The sequence below is a fragment of the Lissotriton helveticus genome, chromosome 7 (assembly GCF_964261635.1).
Source record: "Lissotriton helveticus chromosome 7, aLisHel1.1, whole genome shotgun sequence".
Classification (NCBI taxonomy): Eukaryota; Metazoa; Chordata; class Amphibia; order Caudata; family Salamandridae; genus Lissotriton; species Lissotriton helveticus.
The window spans coordinates 1,734,373,744-1,734,386,715 of record NC_136068.1 but is presented as its reverse complement, the minus strand read 5'-3'; the positions used below and the strand labels follow the sequence as shown (position 1 = coordinate 1,734,386,715).

The window sequence follows — 12,972 nt, the reverse complement described above, 5'->3', positions numbered from 1 at the left end:
AGTTACCTTTAGTCCAGTGTAATGAAGCCCCAGGATTCTATAGCAACACTGCAAACAGCTTCTGAACACTTGTCTCAAAAAAGACACAAGCTGCCTGGTGCCAAATTATGAAGCTCAACAAAATCAACACTTTGTTCTCTGGAGCAGTCTTTAGAAATGTCTAAAAAGCTGTCCTGATTGCCAATGTCCCAGAATTACATGTATCTCCCTTCACGAGTGTCCCTCATGCTGCTGCCCATCTGATCATGGGTCTGGGGAGTTTTGACACCTACACATGAAGATCTCCATTGGGCTTCTCACATCACTTTGGAAGTCTGTTATTGGTGGGGGTACGGGGTTAAGCCTAAGCACTCCATGATATCTTGCAACATTAAGACCTCCAATGAACTATGTAAGACAGTATCAACCTCATCAGAGTTGTGCCCAAAACGTCCTGGACAGAGAAAAGAAAAAGCCAAGCCTTCTATTGATCCTAGCATAGCACTCTCTTCATTCCAAAACCCAGCAAGTTCCCTGACATCTGCTCAATAGTTCTGAAGCGTAACTCCCTGTTTTAAGCAACACCTCAAGATGTGTTACCCCCATGAATGACAGAGGCCGGCAGGTAAGCCCGCTGGGCCTTCTTTCCTTCTTCCTCCACCAAATGTAATCCGTCTCTCATACACCACTTTTGTTCAGCACTCCATTATTTTGTCACTAGGTTCACAAAATATTAATCCTCATACAAACCATGTGCATACATATCTGAATACATATATACACATGAGGCATTGAATTACAAAAAGACCATGGAAAAGAGAGACTAGGTAAGGCAGGTGGTCCATATGTCTTGCCAACTTCATGTCGAGATCCTGTTGGGCCCTAGAAATTACATATACAATATGACCTCAAGTAAAAAGACTTTTCAAATAGAATATTTGGGCTGCTGCACTGTCTAAGTCCATACAGTGCGCCATGCACAGGGTTTGTGGAGATTTACCTCCACTTCAGATATGACAAATATTTGATAATATCATTGTGCAACCCCAAAACTGTGTAATGCAAAACTGTAGTAGATATGGCCAGATACCACATTTTGGAGTGGAGAAAGGTACAACTGACACTTACCAGCAAAGAACGTCATGAGCAGTGCCACCCATCCAAGGATGTACGACCACGAGAAGCGCCAGTCCCCAAACCGCTTGCCAAGGAAATTCACAGTGACACCAGTGTAGATAGCCATTGCCAAAAGTACGAACAAAGCTGCAGGAGAGAAGAGAAGATGAGCGAGTGAGTAACTTCTCAAAGTCAACCTTCTGATATGTCTGAGCAAGCTCATTGGTCGAGCTAATTTACTGATGGTCAGTCAAAACGGCTTTAGTTATTTTACTGACATCTATAAAACTAGAGTTTGGAAACTCCAAAAGAAAACTAAACTGAGCGAATTGGCGAATGAGCATGTAATGTTTTATGTTATGCCATGCCATGCTATGCTATGCTATGGTATTTTATGGAGATTTTCAAGGCATGCTAATCACCCAATTGGGCATCCAGTTGCCATAGAAGGAACAAAACTAACTGCTCCATTGGAGAAAGACAGCTCATTTCAGGTCTTGGGGATGATGTGGGAGAAAGCGCATCCACTCATCTTTGTGTGCCAAATCCAGTGGGAAGAGGGCGAACAGAAGTCCAACTGATATGAAGGTATATTGTCAGGATGAAAAAGCAAATGCAATTGTTGAACTAGCTAGGGCCTCGTTTGTGGTGAGAGGTTTAGTGTGTAGTCAAGTCTGCTGGTGATGAGGGATTGGGTTACCAACCTGTGGGTGTTCAGTGGGGGCCATATGAAAGTCTTTCTAAACTCTCACAAGGGTGTAGAAGCACGTTACTGATACGATGTTGACTTAGATGGGCATGGAAGCTTGGCTGTCAATTATGGTGCCCAGGTTCCTTACCACATTGGTGGCAGTAGTAGGTGGCCCTAGATCATCAGGGCCCACATTGGGGACCACAGAGAGGAGTGTTTATCGAAGAGTACAACTTCAGTTTAGTTGCCTCTGAGCTTGACGCAGCTCTTTTTAATTCAGTCTGCTATGTCAGATATGCACTTGGTGAAGTTGGATTGTGCTGTAAGTGTGTCTTCTGGGACAGAGAGGATCAGTTGTGTGTCATCTGCGTATGTGCCGATGCTGAGATAATGGGATTGGACAACAAGAGTGGGGCCATGTAGATGTTGAAGAGGGCGGGACTCAGGGAGGATCCATATGTAAATTCACAGATTAGCTTAGTGGCATTAGACTGGAAGGATGTGAGACTGACCGTTTGAGAATGACCAGTGATGAAGGAGCAGATCCATTGTAGGGCGGGTACACGGATTCAATCTTTGAGAATGTCTAGATGAGGACATGGTGGGAGATGGTGTCAAAGTCTGCTATGAGGTCCAGTAGGATGAGCATTGTCTGTCTCCCTTGTCAGAGATGAAGCATACGTCATCTGTGGCATTGGATTACATTCAGGTGGTTATCCATTGGTTGAAGTGAGAGGCACTTACATTAGGCTGTTGCGCTGGAGAAGTGCTGACTTCGAGTTGTCACTGGAGATATTGTTTCATTTCCGATGGGTGATCCAGAAATTAGCAGGTTTCATTTGGTTAGGTAATTGAACATTTAATTGGATGAGGTAGTAGTGGGTCCAAGTAAGAGGGGTGGGGATGCCCACCGGGACATTAGGGAAGTTGGCAAAGATTGGGTCAAGGAGGTAAGCCACTGTATGGGTGGGGCTACTTACTCATTGGGTGATGTCCAGAATCCTGAGACCCCTAAAGGAGGTTGAGGAAGTTGGTGTCTTTCTGGTTCTCAAAGTAATAGTTGAGGACACCAAGAAGGCTGAAGTCATTGGATTGTAGCATCCATGGGGCAGTGGGGTCGATGAGGAGGGGACTGAAGTTGGATGTGGGCCCCAAAGGTTTATAAAGGAGGGCTCTACTGTGGAATTTCTTTTATTGAAATGTAGTGCCTAACATATTAGAGATCGAGCTTACACCAACCTAAACCAATTTTATGCTTTTTTACATCTTGAAATGATGTCACACTACACCACATGATCACTATTGCTGTTGATTTTTCTGCTGTAATAAAGAACTGTGGGCTTCGCATTGAAAGACTGAGGCTTTCCCAGCCACATTAAATGTGATGTACCTAATCAAGGACAACCTGTCTGTCCCAGTCTGCCTTAAATACTATGTATCAACTCATGTTACCTGAATAGACTCTGAGAACGACTGAATCTAATGTGATTCATTATGCATTATACATTATGAGAGAATCAACGTATCTTGGGGTAAATTGTTGCTTTGTACTTGTTCCCCATTGGTGCATAGCCTGGGAACCCTTTTATAGTGAATGCATGAAATCCTTTGTCTAAAACCCTATAAAATGATCTGCTTTTTCATTTTTTTATGGGCCCAATTTTTCCCCTTTTAGTAGGTGAATCTTTGTTGGATATTTTCTACAGAACTGTACTGAGTTCTTCATACTAAGGCTTGCAACATAGCAAGGCATGCCCTGATAGGTGGGATTAGTCACAATGCAGGAAGCCAGGGCTTTCTACAAAGTCAGCTTAAATAAAGCTAAGTGAGAGCGTGAAATAGCCAAATAGGAGGCACTACAGCTTGCAACCAGTGAGAAACACCACCGCTCCTTTTGGCAAATAGTGTCCAACAAGGACCCAGAATCTGCTGCCACCCTGTCTTGCAACATTACAGCTGCTGCAGCGATTGATCATTTTACAGGACTTTATGAGTGTGATATAGGTCCGAATGAGCTGGACAAATTGCTAACTGCTGGACTTGCAGCCAGTTCTGCCAGTAGGGTGGCAGAAGGTGCAACACGGCCCAGCCTTCTACGTGAATCAAGCTGTTTTGGCAGAGTGTTCAATTTGAGGTAGGTTTGCCCAGCCTGGATGATTGTGCTTTTTGCCCTATCACTATAAGTGAGGTTGCCAACACCATACACTGGATTAGCCCAGGAAAAGAGCCAGGGTTGGATAAGGAACCGGGGGACTTGTTTAAAGCTGAGGGGGAGACTTAGAGCCCCTTCCATTCCCTGAATTTTAAATGCATTATGAATGGGATGGCTACGCCGCAGACATGGGCAGAGGCTGAGATAATTCCTAACTACAACAAGGGTTTAAAGTCCCTATCATCCAACTACTGGCCTATTTGTCTTATCAACTGTTCGCAGAAGCTCTTCAGTCAAATCCTTGTGAGTAGATTACAAGCCTCGATGGAGGATGCAGGAATATTGACCCTCCTGCAAGTTGGGTTTAGGGCTGGGACTAGCACCACTGATCCAGTTCTCCAACTTCAGTTAATTCATTGAAAATATATTATGTTGGGAGGTGGTCACCTCTATGTAATTTTCGTTGACCTCAGGTCAGCGTTTGATCTTGGTCCAAAACAAGCCCATTGAAAGGTTTTGCCTATTATGGGGGTTCCAGCATATTTAGTTGATTTTATCAGGAGGCGTTACCTGAGAAATTATGCTGAGGTTAAGTGTGGTTCATCTGGGGCGTTGTTAGGCTCTATTCCAGTGTCCAGAGATGTAAAACAGGGGAGCATTTTAGGCCAAACTTGTTTTTGCTACACATTAATGATCTGGTGACCCATTTGGAGCAATGCAACCACAATGAACTGAGCCAGGCCAACAGGAAGGTCCCGGCCTGCCTGTTCGTGGAGGACACCCTGCTGGTTTTAAAATCCCCTGTAGGGATTCAAAATCTTCCGGATCAGTTGTGGTGTCTTCTGCAGATAGAGAGGGCTATAGATCAACCTTAGCAAAACCAGTTATATGCTTTTGCACCTGTGCCATTCAACCCGGTCGCACCCAGTCTTTAATTGTGTTCCATTAGAGAGGGTTTGCACCTTTAAATATCAAGGGTATACACTTAATGAACATTGTGGCTGGCCTCATCAGAGTGAAAAGTGTAAACTTAGGTTGGAGCAGAATACCATGCCTCTTGAGAGCTCTACAGGACTCTAGCTTCTGCCCAATAACCCCTGTCTTGCAAATCTACAATCTTCAAGCCCTGGGCGGAGCATTATATGGTGGGGAACTCTGGGGCCATAATAATGTCAATGCTTTAGAGCTGGTGGAGAATCGCTTTATACATCTCTTTACCAACCTCCCTGTCAGTACCCCACTTGTCCCAATCGGGCTACGTCTGGGAATTCGATCTCTTGTCCACAGAGTTAGACTTAGATCATTGTTGTACTGGAGAAGGATATGGTTCTCAGTTGACTGAATGCCGTATTGGGCGGGACTAGAAGACATTTTAAAGCTCCCTGGGGGCGGTACGATCCTATGGCTGGGGTACATTAAACGTTCTTTCATAGAGATTGGATGTGAGAATCTCTGGGTGCATATCCAAGTCCACGCTAATGAGAATGTACTGGAGCTGTGTAAATGGCTGTTTCCTTTGGAATGAGACAGAAGGCTCCTTCACTTTAGCTTTTCTAGATGGTTACAATCTGGGCGAGTACAATGATCAAATTGTGCCCCCGGCAGCCAGAACTCTGTCCATTAAATTCCAGATAGGGGCTTTGCCTCTCCGAACATTGACCACGAGATGGCATCATCCCTTTTCAGAACAAGAGACAAACTTCCCCTTTTGCCCTGAATCTAAGGAATCCATAGATCATATTCTGTTCTTTTGCCCGCTTTACTATGCTCCCAGGAGGTCTTGGCTCCTGCCACTGTGCCGTAATCTGGGTGTTAGGTAATATAGATCTGCTGCTAGGATCCTCTAGGATCCTAAGGTCAAACACAACTCAACCAATTGTCTCAACAACTCAACTCAACCAATTTTCCTTGCTGTCTCTCGTTTTTTACTGAGCATGCGGAGATGCAGACAGAAAAAGGTTGCTCAGCTGTCACCAGCATAGTTCTGGGGATTTGTTTGCTTTCTGCGTTCTACCATGCAATGGCCTCTGTATATATGAATTACATACTGTTTGGAATTATGGGCTTGGATCCCCAGTTAATGTCTGTTTTTTCTGATCATTTTATTCTTGGCCTTATCGAATGACTATCACTTATTGCTGCTAAAATAACATATTTGTAACCTGAATTTTTTAATTATATTCATTGTGATGTTTTATAGTACTGATGTATTAGTTTCTGTGTGCTTTTCTGGCCAGGTGCCGAAATAAAGTTTGATATGATGATGAGTTATTTTGCTTATGATTTGTTTGCCATTATGATAACTGATTAACTATCCATCTTATGTAAGTTGTTCTTATATTCTTGAAGTAAACTTTGAAACTTTAGCCCATGTCAGTCATTTTTACTGAGAATGCTACAGCTTGATTTCAATGAGTAAGATCTGCCAAACAGAGAAGGGTCCAGTCGTGCGGTGGGTGGAGGGAGGGGGACACCAAAGTCTGTACATGGACTGCATCGCTCCCAGTCTATGTTAGTTAGTTCACCGTGGTTATACTATGAGTAGACCAACATATCCAATGGAGAAATCTGTGCATGACCCACATAGTCACAAGTATAAACCTGTTGCAAAGTCGATATATAATACATGTATTCACACTGGGTTCAGCTGGACCCTGTTTACAAAATGTTGTTGCTACTCACTCTTGAAATTCATGAGCTAGACAGGAGTACTACATGAGTAAGTCATACCTACTAATGCACCAATCTTTGTGAATCTGGCCCCCAGTATATAATATCAAGAAAACTGTTGGGATTTAGTAGTTTGTATTTCTTCTCTAAATTCAACATTAGGAGTTGGATGGTAATGGGAAGTCATATGATTGATGATCAATTGGTGAATGCCCGCGTGGAGGGCTTCTAATCACAACTATAAGCATCTTTGTGGTGGTTTCCAAACTTTAAAAGACAATCTCACCAGGAGTGCTTATTATCTGCCCCTGGCAAAAGATTTGCCTACCTAAAAAGTAAGCAAAACTTTTAACATGGGCTAACCCATGTGTTGGGGCTTTCCACTTGTACTGAATGGGCATTTGAGCTTCTAATTTGAACTTTAAAATGTCCTTTGAAAAACAAGGAAATTATACTGCTTAAATAAAAATGCCAGTTAAAACTATTACACTCAAGTCAACATTAATAATCAGTTTCACTATCCAACAGGGCCCATGTTTTTCATAGGGCTCATTGCCCGGGTTAGTGAACCCTAGCACAATGAACGCTCTGCCCTCCGCACAGCAGTGAACTTGTTCCCGACCTGGTGGCGGGACATTTTTGAAAGATGGACAAAGTGTTTTAAGATACCGGTCCACAGTTCACAGTGCATGCCACAATGCAGCCCGCAGTTCAAGGGGGACAGAGATCTTCTTGCAGGTGGGTGTAATAAGTGACTGCACATGCCTGCAAGAGGATGTCTGGGGAATCTGTGAAATCCCCTTCCCTGCTTTCATTGGGCAGCCTCAGATGGCACACTGACTGTGGATCATGTCTATGTGCCAACCAGTCAGGGCCCCCCTAATAACTTCTTTGCCTCTGCACCCACATCAATAACATGTCACTGATGTAGAGCCACAGAAAGCACCCTCTTTGTGCTGGCTGGATCTGTATTACAGAAGGGCCCTTGCAAGTGCATGCAATCACAAAAATCAGGGGTGCACGCTTGTTGATCTGTCAGAATACTCTTGATAATACAGCCACCGGAAGCAATAATAACCAATTAGGAGAAGAAACTGCAACATTTCCAAAGAAGCACAATAGATAACCTAAGACCAATATGTGATTGACTGAACTTAGTGGAAATCATGTGTAGATCACCAGGGAGTAGTTGCATACCACAGATTATGAACATCATTTGCAGAGCGCGACTTACTAGATACGAAAAACATGATGCCTGCTGCAAAGGACCTGTTGAACCTCTCAAAGGTGGCGAAGTGGGAGAAGGACAGGATGCCCGCGATGATGCCAGCAAAGCAGGAGAGGGCCGACAGGATCATAAATGCTCTGGTGGCATTCCAGTAAGCTAGGTGCAGAGAGGGATGATAAGAAAGACAATGGCAGGTGAAGCAAGTGAAAAATGGTCCCACCGCGTGGAACACTTGCTTGTCGAGCTACAGCAACACAGGTGCATAGTAGACATATTATTTCATACAATACCTCTACTATAGTCTCAAATACAACTTTCAAAGTGGTATGAAAAGCATAAAGTTTTATGCATCTTGCCTACAAAGAGGCCATCCATTAGAGGACACATCTGCAGCATATCCAATATATAGACCATGAAGCATGTCGTTTGCATGTAAATAGCTGATTTATGGCCCGGGATGTACGTCGTTACAACGCATGCTTTTACCACGCATGCCTTTACGACGCAACTTTTACAACGCAAACCATTACAAGGCATAGCGCTGCATAGCGCTGTGATGTATTTCCTATGGGAACTGTATCAATATTCCTGCTTCTGACCCTTGTCCGGTTAATAAATCAATAGTGGCCATACAACGGCACAGAAACCCGCTTTCTGATTAGGTCATAGCGCATGCTACCACATTAAGCAAGCACTATTCCTCCAGCCCCCATAGAAAGCATACCGAGCTCTCAAAACAAATCAAACCTCCAGCAACCTGGGAAATCCCCCGCAGCTATTGTTTTGATTTAGCCAAGAACTCCAGTAAAGAATGTAAGAACGACCCGTTCTTATGACATCCTTATTGACGTATTCATGTCCATCCTTACGTCAATCTCGGCACCTTTCAGGTATAAATATTACCGACATTGCCCTAAGCAACACACGGTGGTGGTGACGAGATTGGAGCAGCGCGACTTGCCGAGGAGCCCAGCTGATAGAAAAAGTCCACGGACGCTGCCCCTCCCTTTTGACGCGCTGAGAGAGACGCTGCCTTTTCTCCTGCCGAGAAATCCAGCTCCGGCGTTTCCAGCCGCCCTCGCAGGCAGCTGGGATATCAAGTCCTGAGATAGAGATACCAGCCCTCCAGCCTTCTAAATCCCAGGTACAGAACTGAATAACCCCTTACAGAGAATTCTTGAGTCAGACCCTTGGCAAAGCAAACTTAACTTAAACTGCTACTTATCTACTCCCGCCCACGTATTAGGCTTAGGTCAGGTACACTGGGGTAGGCGTAGTTAGAAGCACCAGTTGAGTACGATTAGTCAATGTATATATGTATGTATCTATTTTATCCATTTTAAAGTATCATATGGCTAAGAAACCATATCAATGCTTTTACAGTATTATTTTATAATTCTGCTTTTACTGTATGCACTGTACTTAACTATAAGTATTGCAATAATAGCGAATCATTTCTCTTGTATGAGAAAAGAGACTGATCAATAAATAACACCTTTTTATTGAACACGCCCGTCTCTTCCTTTTCTCTACAATCTGGTGAAACTAAGAATGCACGTACTGACTGAGTAAAATAAGTTGTCTTTTGTTTTCACACGACTCTAGAGATATATTCTTGATTAGGGGAGAGCAAAGTTGTCATGTTCTATGGTTGTCAGAAACTAAATCCCTTCTTGTCTATCCAGGGAGGTTAAACTCCTCCTTGCCTATTCGAGAAAGTTTCTAGTGAACTCTGAGCTAGCTGGCACACATAAACTTTAAGTCTAATATCGTCAGTAGAAGACCTAGTTAACCCCAGTCCTACGTCTATACTATTGAAGATATTATTCCAATGCGCAGAGCCTATTGGGATAATAGGAACTACACTACATGGCGCCCAACTGTTTGGATAGGCGACAAATCTAACGTAAGACATTAGAGTAACTCAGTCGTGCTTTTTCACACAGACCCTTTTTTCCCATAATACTCCAAAGACGTCTGGAGTGGGTGAAAGGTTAAATCCGCCAAACTTAGTAGGAGGAAACTCCTATGTATGGTTCTTGGTTTATTCAATGTTGAAGGATACACTGTTCCAAAATATTGTGCATCTAATCTTTGTTTCCGTAGAAACCTGATCTGCAAATAAACAAAATAACCTTCCTGTCAGTAAAATGTCAGACAGTGAAGTAGAAAGGGAGACAGCTAGAGTAGCAGCTCAACTCCTAGCAGATGACAATAGTCTCCTACAGCAAGACCCGGGGGCAATACTCATCCCGGTCAACATAAGGAAAACTATAACTTTAAAACTTATAGAAAATGGGCTGACACCGAGAGGTGGTACAGTAATATTCGTAATTGAGGCACACGAATATCGGCAGACAGAGGTATTCTATTCATGGATAAACTTTCCAGCAGCAAACGCTGTAACAAAGGACTTCCACTATTACAAAATAGAGGAACCTCCGAATGAGTATACTCCTTTCGAGGAGGTGGAAATACCACTCAAATATCAAGAGCACTTGCTCTTGTTTAATGGCGCCCTAAAACATAATAATCACATCACCAGGCTCGGTCCACTAGGTAGACCAGGAGCAACGTGGCCGGTCCTAGCCGGATACACACCACATCCAGACATTGAAGAAATGCCTGCACCAGATCTTTTAGCACAGCTAAAACAACTAATTAAAATACATAGACAATTAGTCCAATATGTAATGCGGACTTCAACAGTCCAACCAGCTATTAAAATTCCACAGCTGATCCCTCATCAGGGGAACACAAATAAAATTACACCACAAAACATACAGTCCTGTCTAGGAAAAGTACCCTCAAAACGGGAACAAATTCCATTCTGGTTAGCACAAAAAATCACTCAAATAGAGGCGGTATTCCCAGACACCACCCCGGTTGAGAAACACAGGATTCTGACTATCTGTCTTCCAATGGGAATCGCACCACATGTGGAGGACTGTGACACTTGGGGTACAGTCTTTGCTTCCATTTACACAAAAACACATGGTGTTCCATCCATGTCAGTAATACCAGAGGTGCTAAAACAAATTCAAGATGAATACGGTCCAGAACCGGCCCTAACTCTGTGTATGAAATTACTGAAAGATTTCGAGCAGGTCTCGGCAATATTACTAGCCAATATAAAGGGAGAAGCAGCGAATGTGGCGATCCGCCAGAGGTTGAAAGAGACAAATATAGCAGACCAACCATTTGAAATTGCCAGAATCATAGAAAAATCCTATGAAGAACTAGGAAGAGATAGTTTGGGTGGGAAACCAGTGAAACCCCAACTAATTGAAAATCCAGAAAAGGTATTTATTAAAAATAATCTAAACACTCAAAAAAAGAGCTGGGATGGAAATAAACAATCCACTCCAAAGGAAAAAAGATTCCAAACCAGAGGAAGGTCTCCTCGGCGGAGAGGAAGAACTCCGGACCAAGGACGCAAGTCTCCCCAAAGGGAGCCCTCTGTGAAAAAATACAACCTTAGAAATAGGGATAATATAAAAAAAAACTGATAGATATCAAGATATTGATACACGCCCCTCTCAATCTTTTCAGACTTCCTCGCAGAAATCGGAAAGAAGAGGACGATCAGAACACAGGGAAGAGCACGTCAAGTCCAAAGACAAGGAACCTGCTCATCAAAATAAAAAATTACAATTTCCTAAGAAGAAGGTAGCCAGTATCAAAGTAATCAAACATGCCGAGGATACTGAGGACACAGCTGAAAAACGGAGAATGGGCTCAGACAATGCTAGACAGCGCAGCAGAAGTGAGCATAGCTCGCAAGATCCTGATGAATCATCTGAAGACAGTGGACACGAATGAATACATTCAGGTGGAAACTGCAGATATCAGAGTTAGCAAACCTCATAAAATATATGAAATAACATTACGTATAGAGGGGGATAAGATTAGGAAAATAAGGGGTATATTTTGGGATAATCTCTCCGAGGGCTATGACATCCTTCTAGCTGAAAAAGACTGGCCACCCGAGTTTGTCAGGGAGTGCCCTCATGGCGAAGAAATAATTATTAGCAAAAAGTGTGTTACGTGGAACGTAAACACAACCCTGTAGGTGGGCACACTTGTATGGCTCAGCGTAGCTGATTCAAAAGAAAGTTCAAATCCATAAATTTGCAGAATTTGCGTGTGTTTAATAAGTTCAAAAGTTCATTATGCCAGGCGTTACATCACGCCATGTATTCAATATAAAGTAATCCCATAACATGTAGTTCAAAGTATGCTCCGATGCATTTCGGACTCGTGTAGTCCTTTGTCAAGGAGCACTCTGGGAAGGATACACTAACATCATTTTAGATCAACGAGAAGTGGACCGTAGTAAAGTTTACTACGGTCCACTTCTCGTTGATCTAAAATGATGTTAGTGTATCCTTCCCAGAGTGCTCCTTGACAAAGGACTACACGAGTCCGAAATGCATCGGAGCATACTTTGAACTACATGTTATGGGATTACTTTATATTGAATACATGGCGTGATGTAACGCCTGGCATAATGAACTTTTGAACTTATTAAACACACGCAAATTCTGCAAATTTATGGATTTGAACTTTCTTTTGAATCAGCTACGCTGAGCCATACAAGTGTGCCCACCTACAGGGTTGTGTTTACGTTCCACGTAACACACTTTTTGCTATTATCTATTGGACGTATTCTGGCTAGTTACGTCACCTGTTGGAGCACCTTTATCTTTCTTCACCGCATCAACTGCTCTACACAATCTGTGTTTATCTCACATTGCTGTGCGCCTACGCCTCTTTCTTCAATTTGAAGAAATAATTATGCCTGCCTTCTCAAATCATATTCCAATACATAAAAAATATACACTTGCAAGAAAGTGGGCAGTAGCCCAAGCTCCTGCATTATATAAAAATCATGTGGGATGGGATGAGGACTCTCCTCCTCACAAAATCCAGTTAAAATCACAACCTACTGCACAGAGGTAGTACCCAATTAAGCAAGAAGCTAAAAAACAGGTAAAAGAGATCCTAGATCAACTTGAATACCAGGGGGTGATTGAAACTTGCACCTCACAAATGAACAATCCTTTGTTTCCTGTCTCCAAACCAGATGATTCATATCGTCTTGTTTTGGACTACAGACACTTGAACTCATGTTGC

At 43.0% G+C, this 12,972-nt stretch overlaps 1 protein-coding gene across 1 annotated transcript in view; it reads right to left on the bottom strand.

Annotated features, from left to right (window-relative positions):
- The window catches only part of LOC144770713 (lens fiber membrane intrinsic protein-like), a 40,296-nt gene that overhangs the window by 14,637 nt on the left and 12,687 nt on the right, over positions 1–12,972 (bottom strand). Inside the window, exons 2-3 of the mRNA XM_078655444.1 lie at positions 7,843–7,992; positions 1,108–1,242 (exon numbers count right to left, since the gene is read on the bottom strand). Of these exons, the coding sequence (XP_078511570.1) occupies positions 1,108–1,242; positions 7,843–7,992 (285 nt within the window). The remainder of the gene's footprint in view (positions 1–1,107; positions 1,243–7,842; positions 7,993–12,972) is intronic.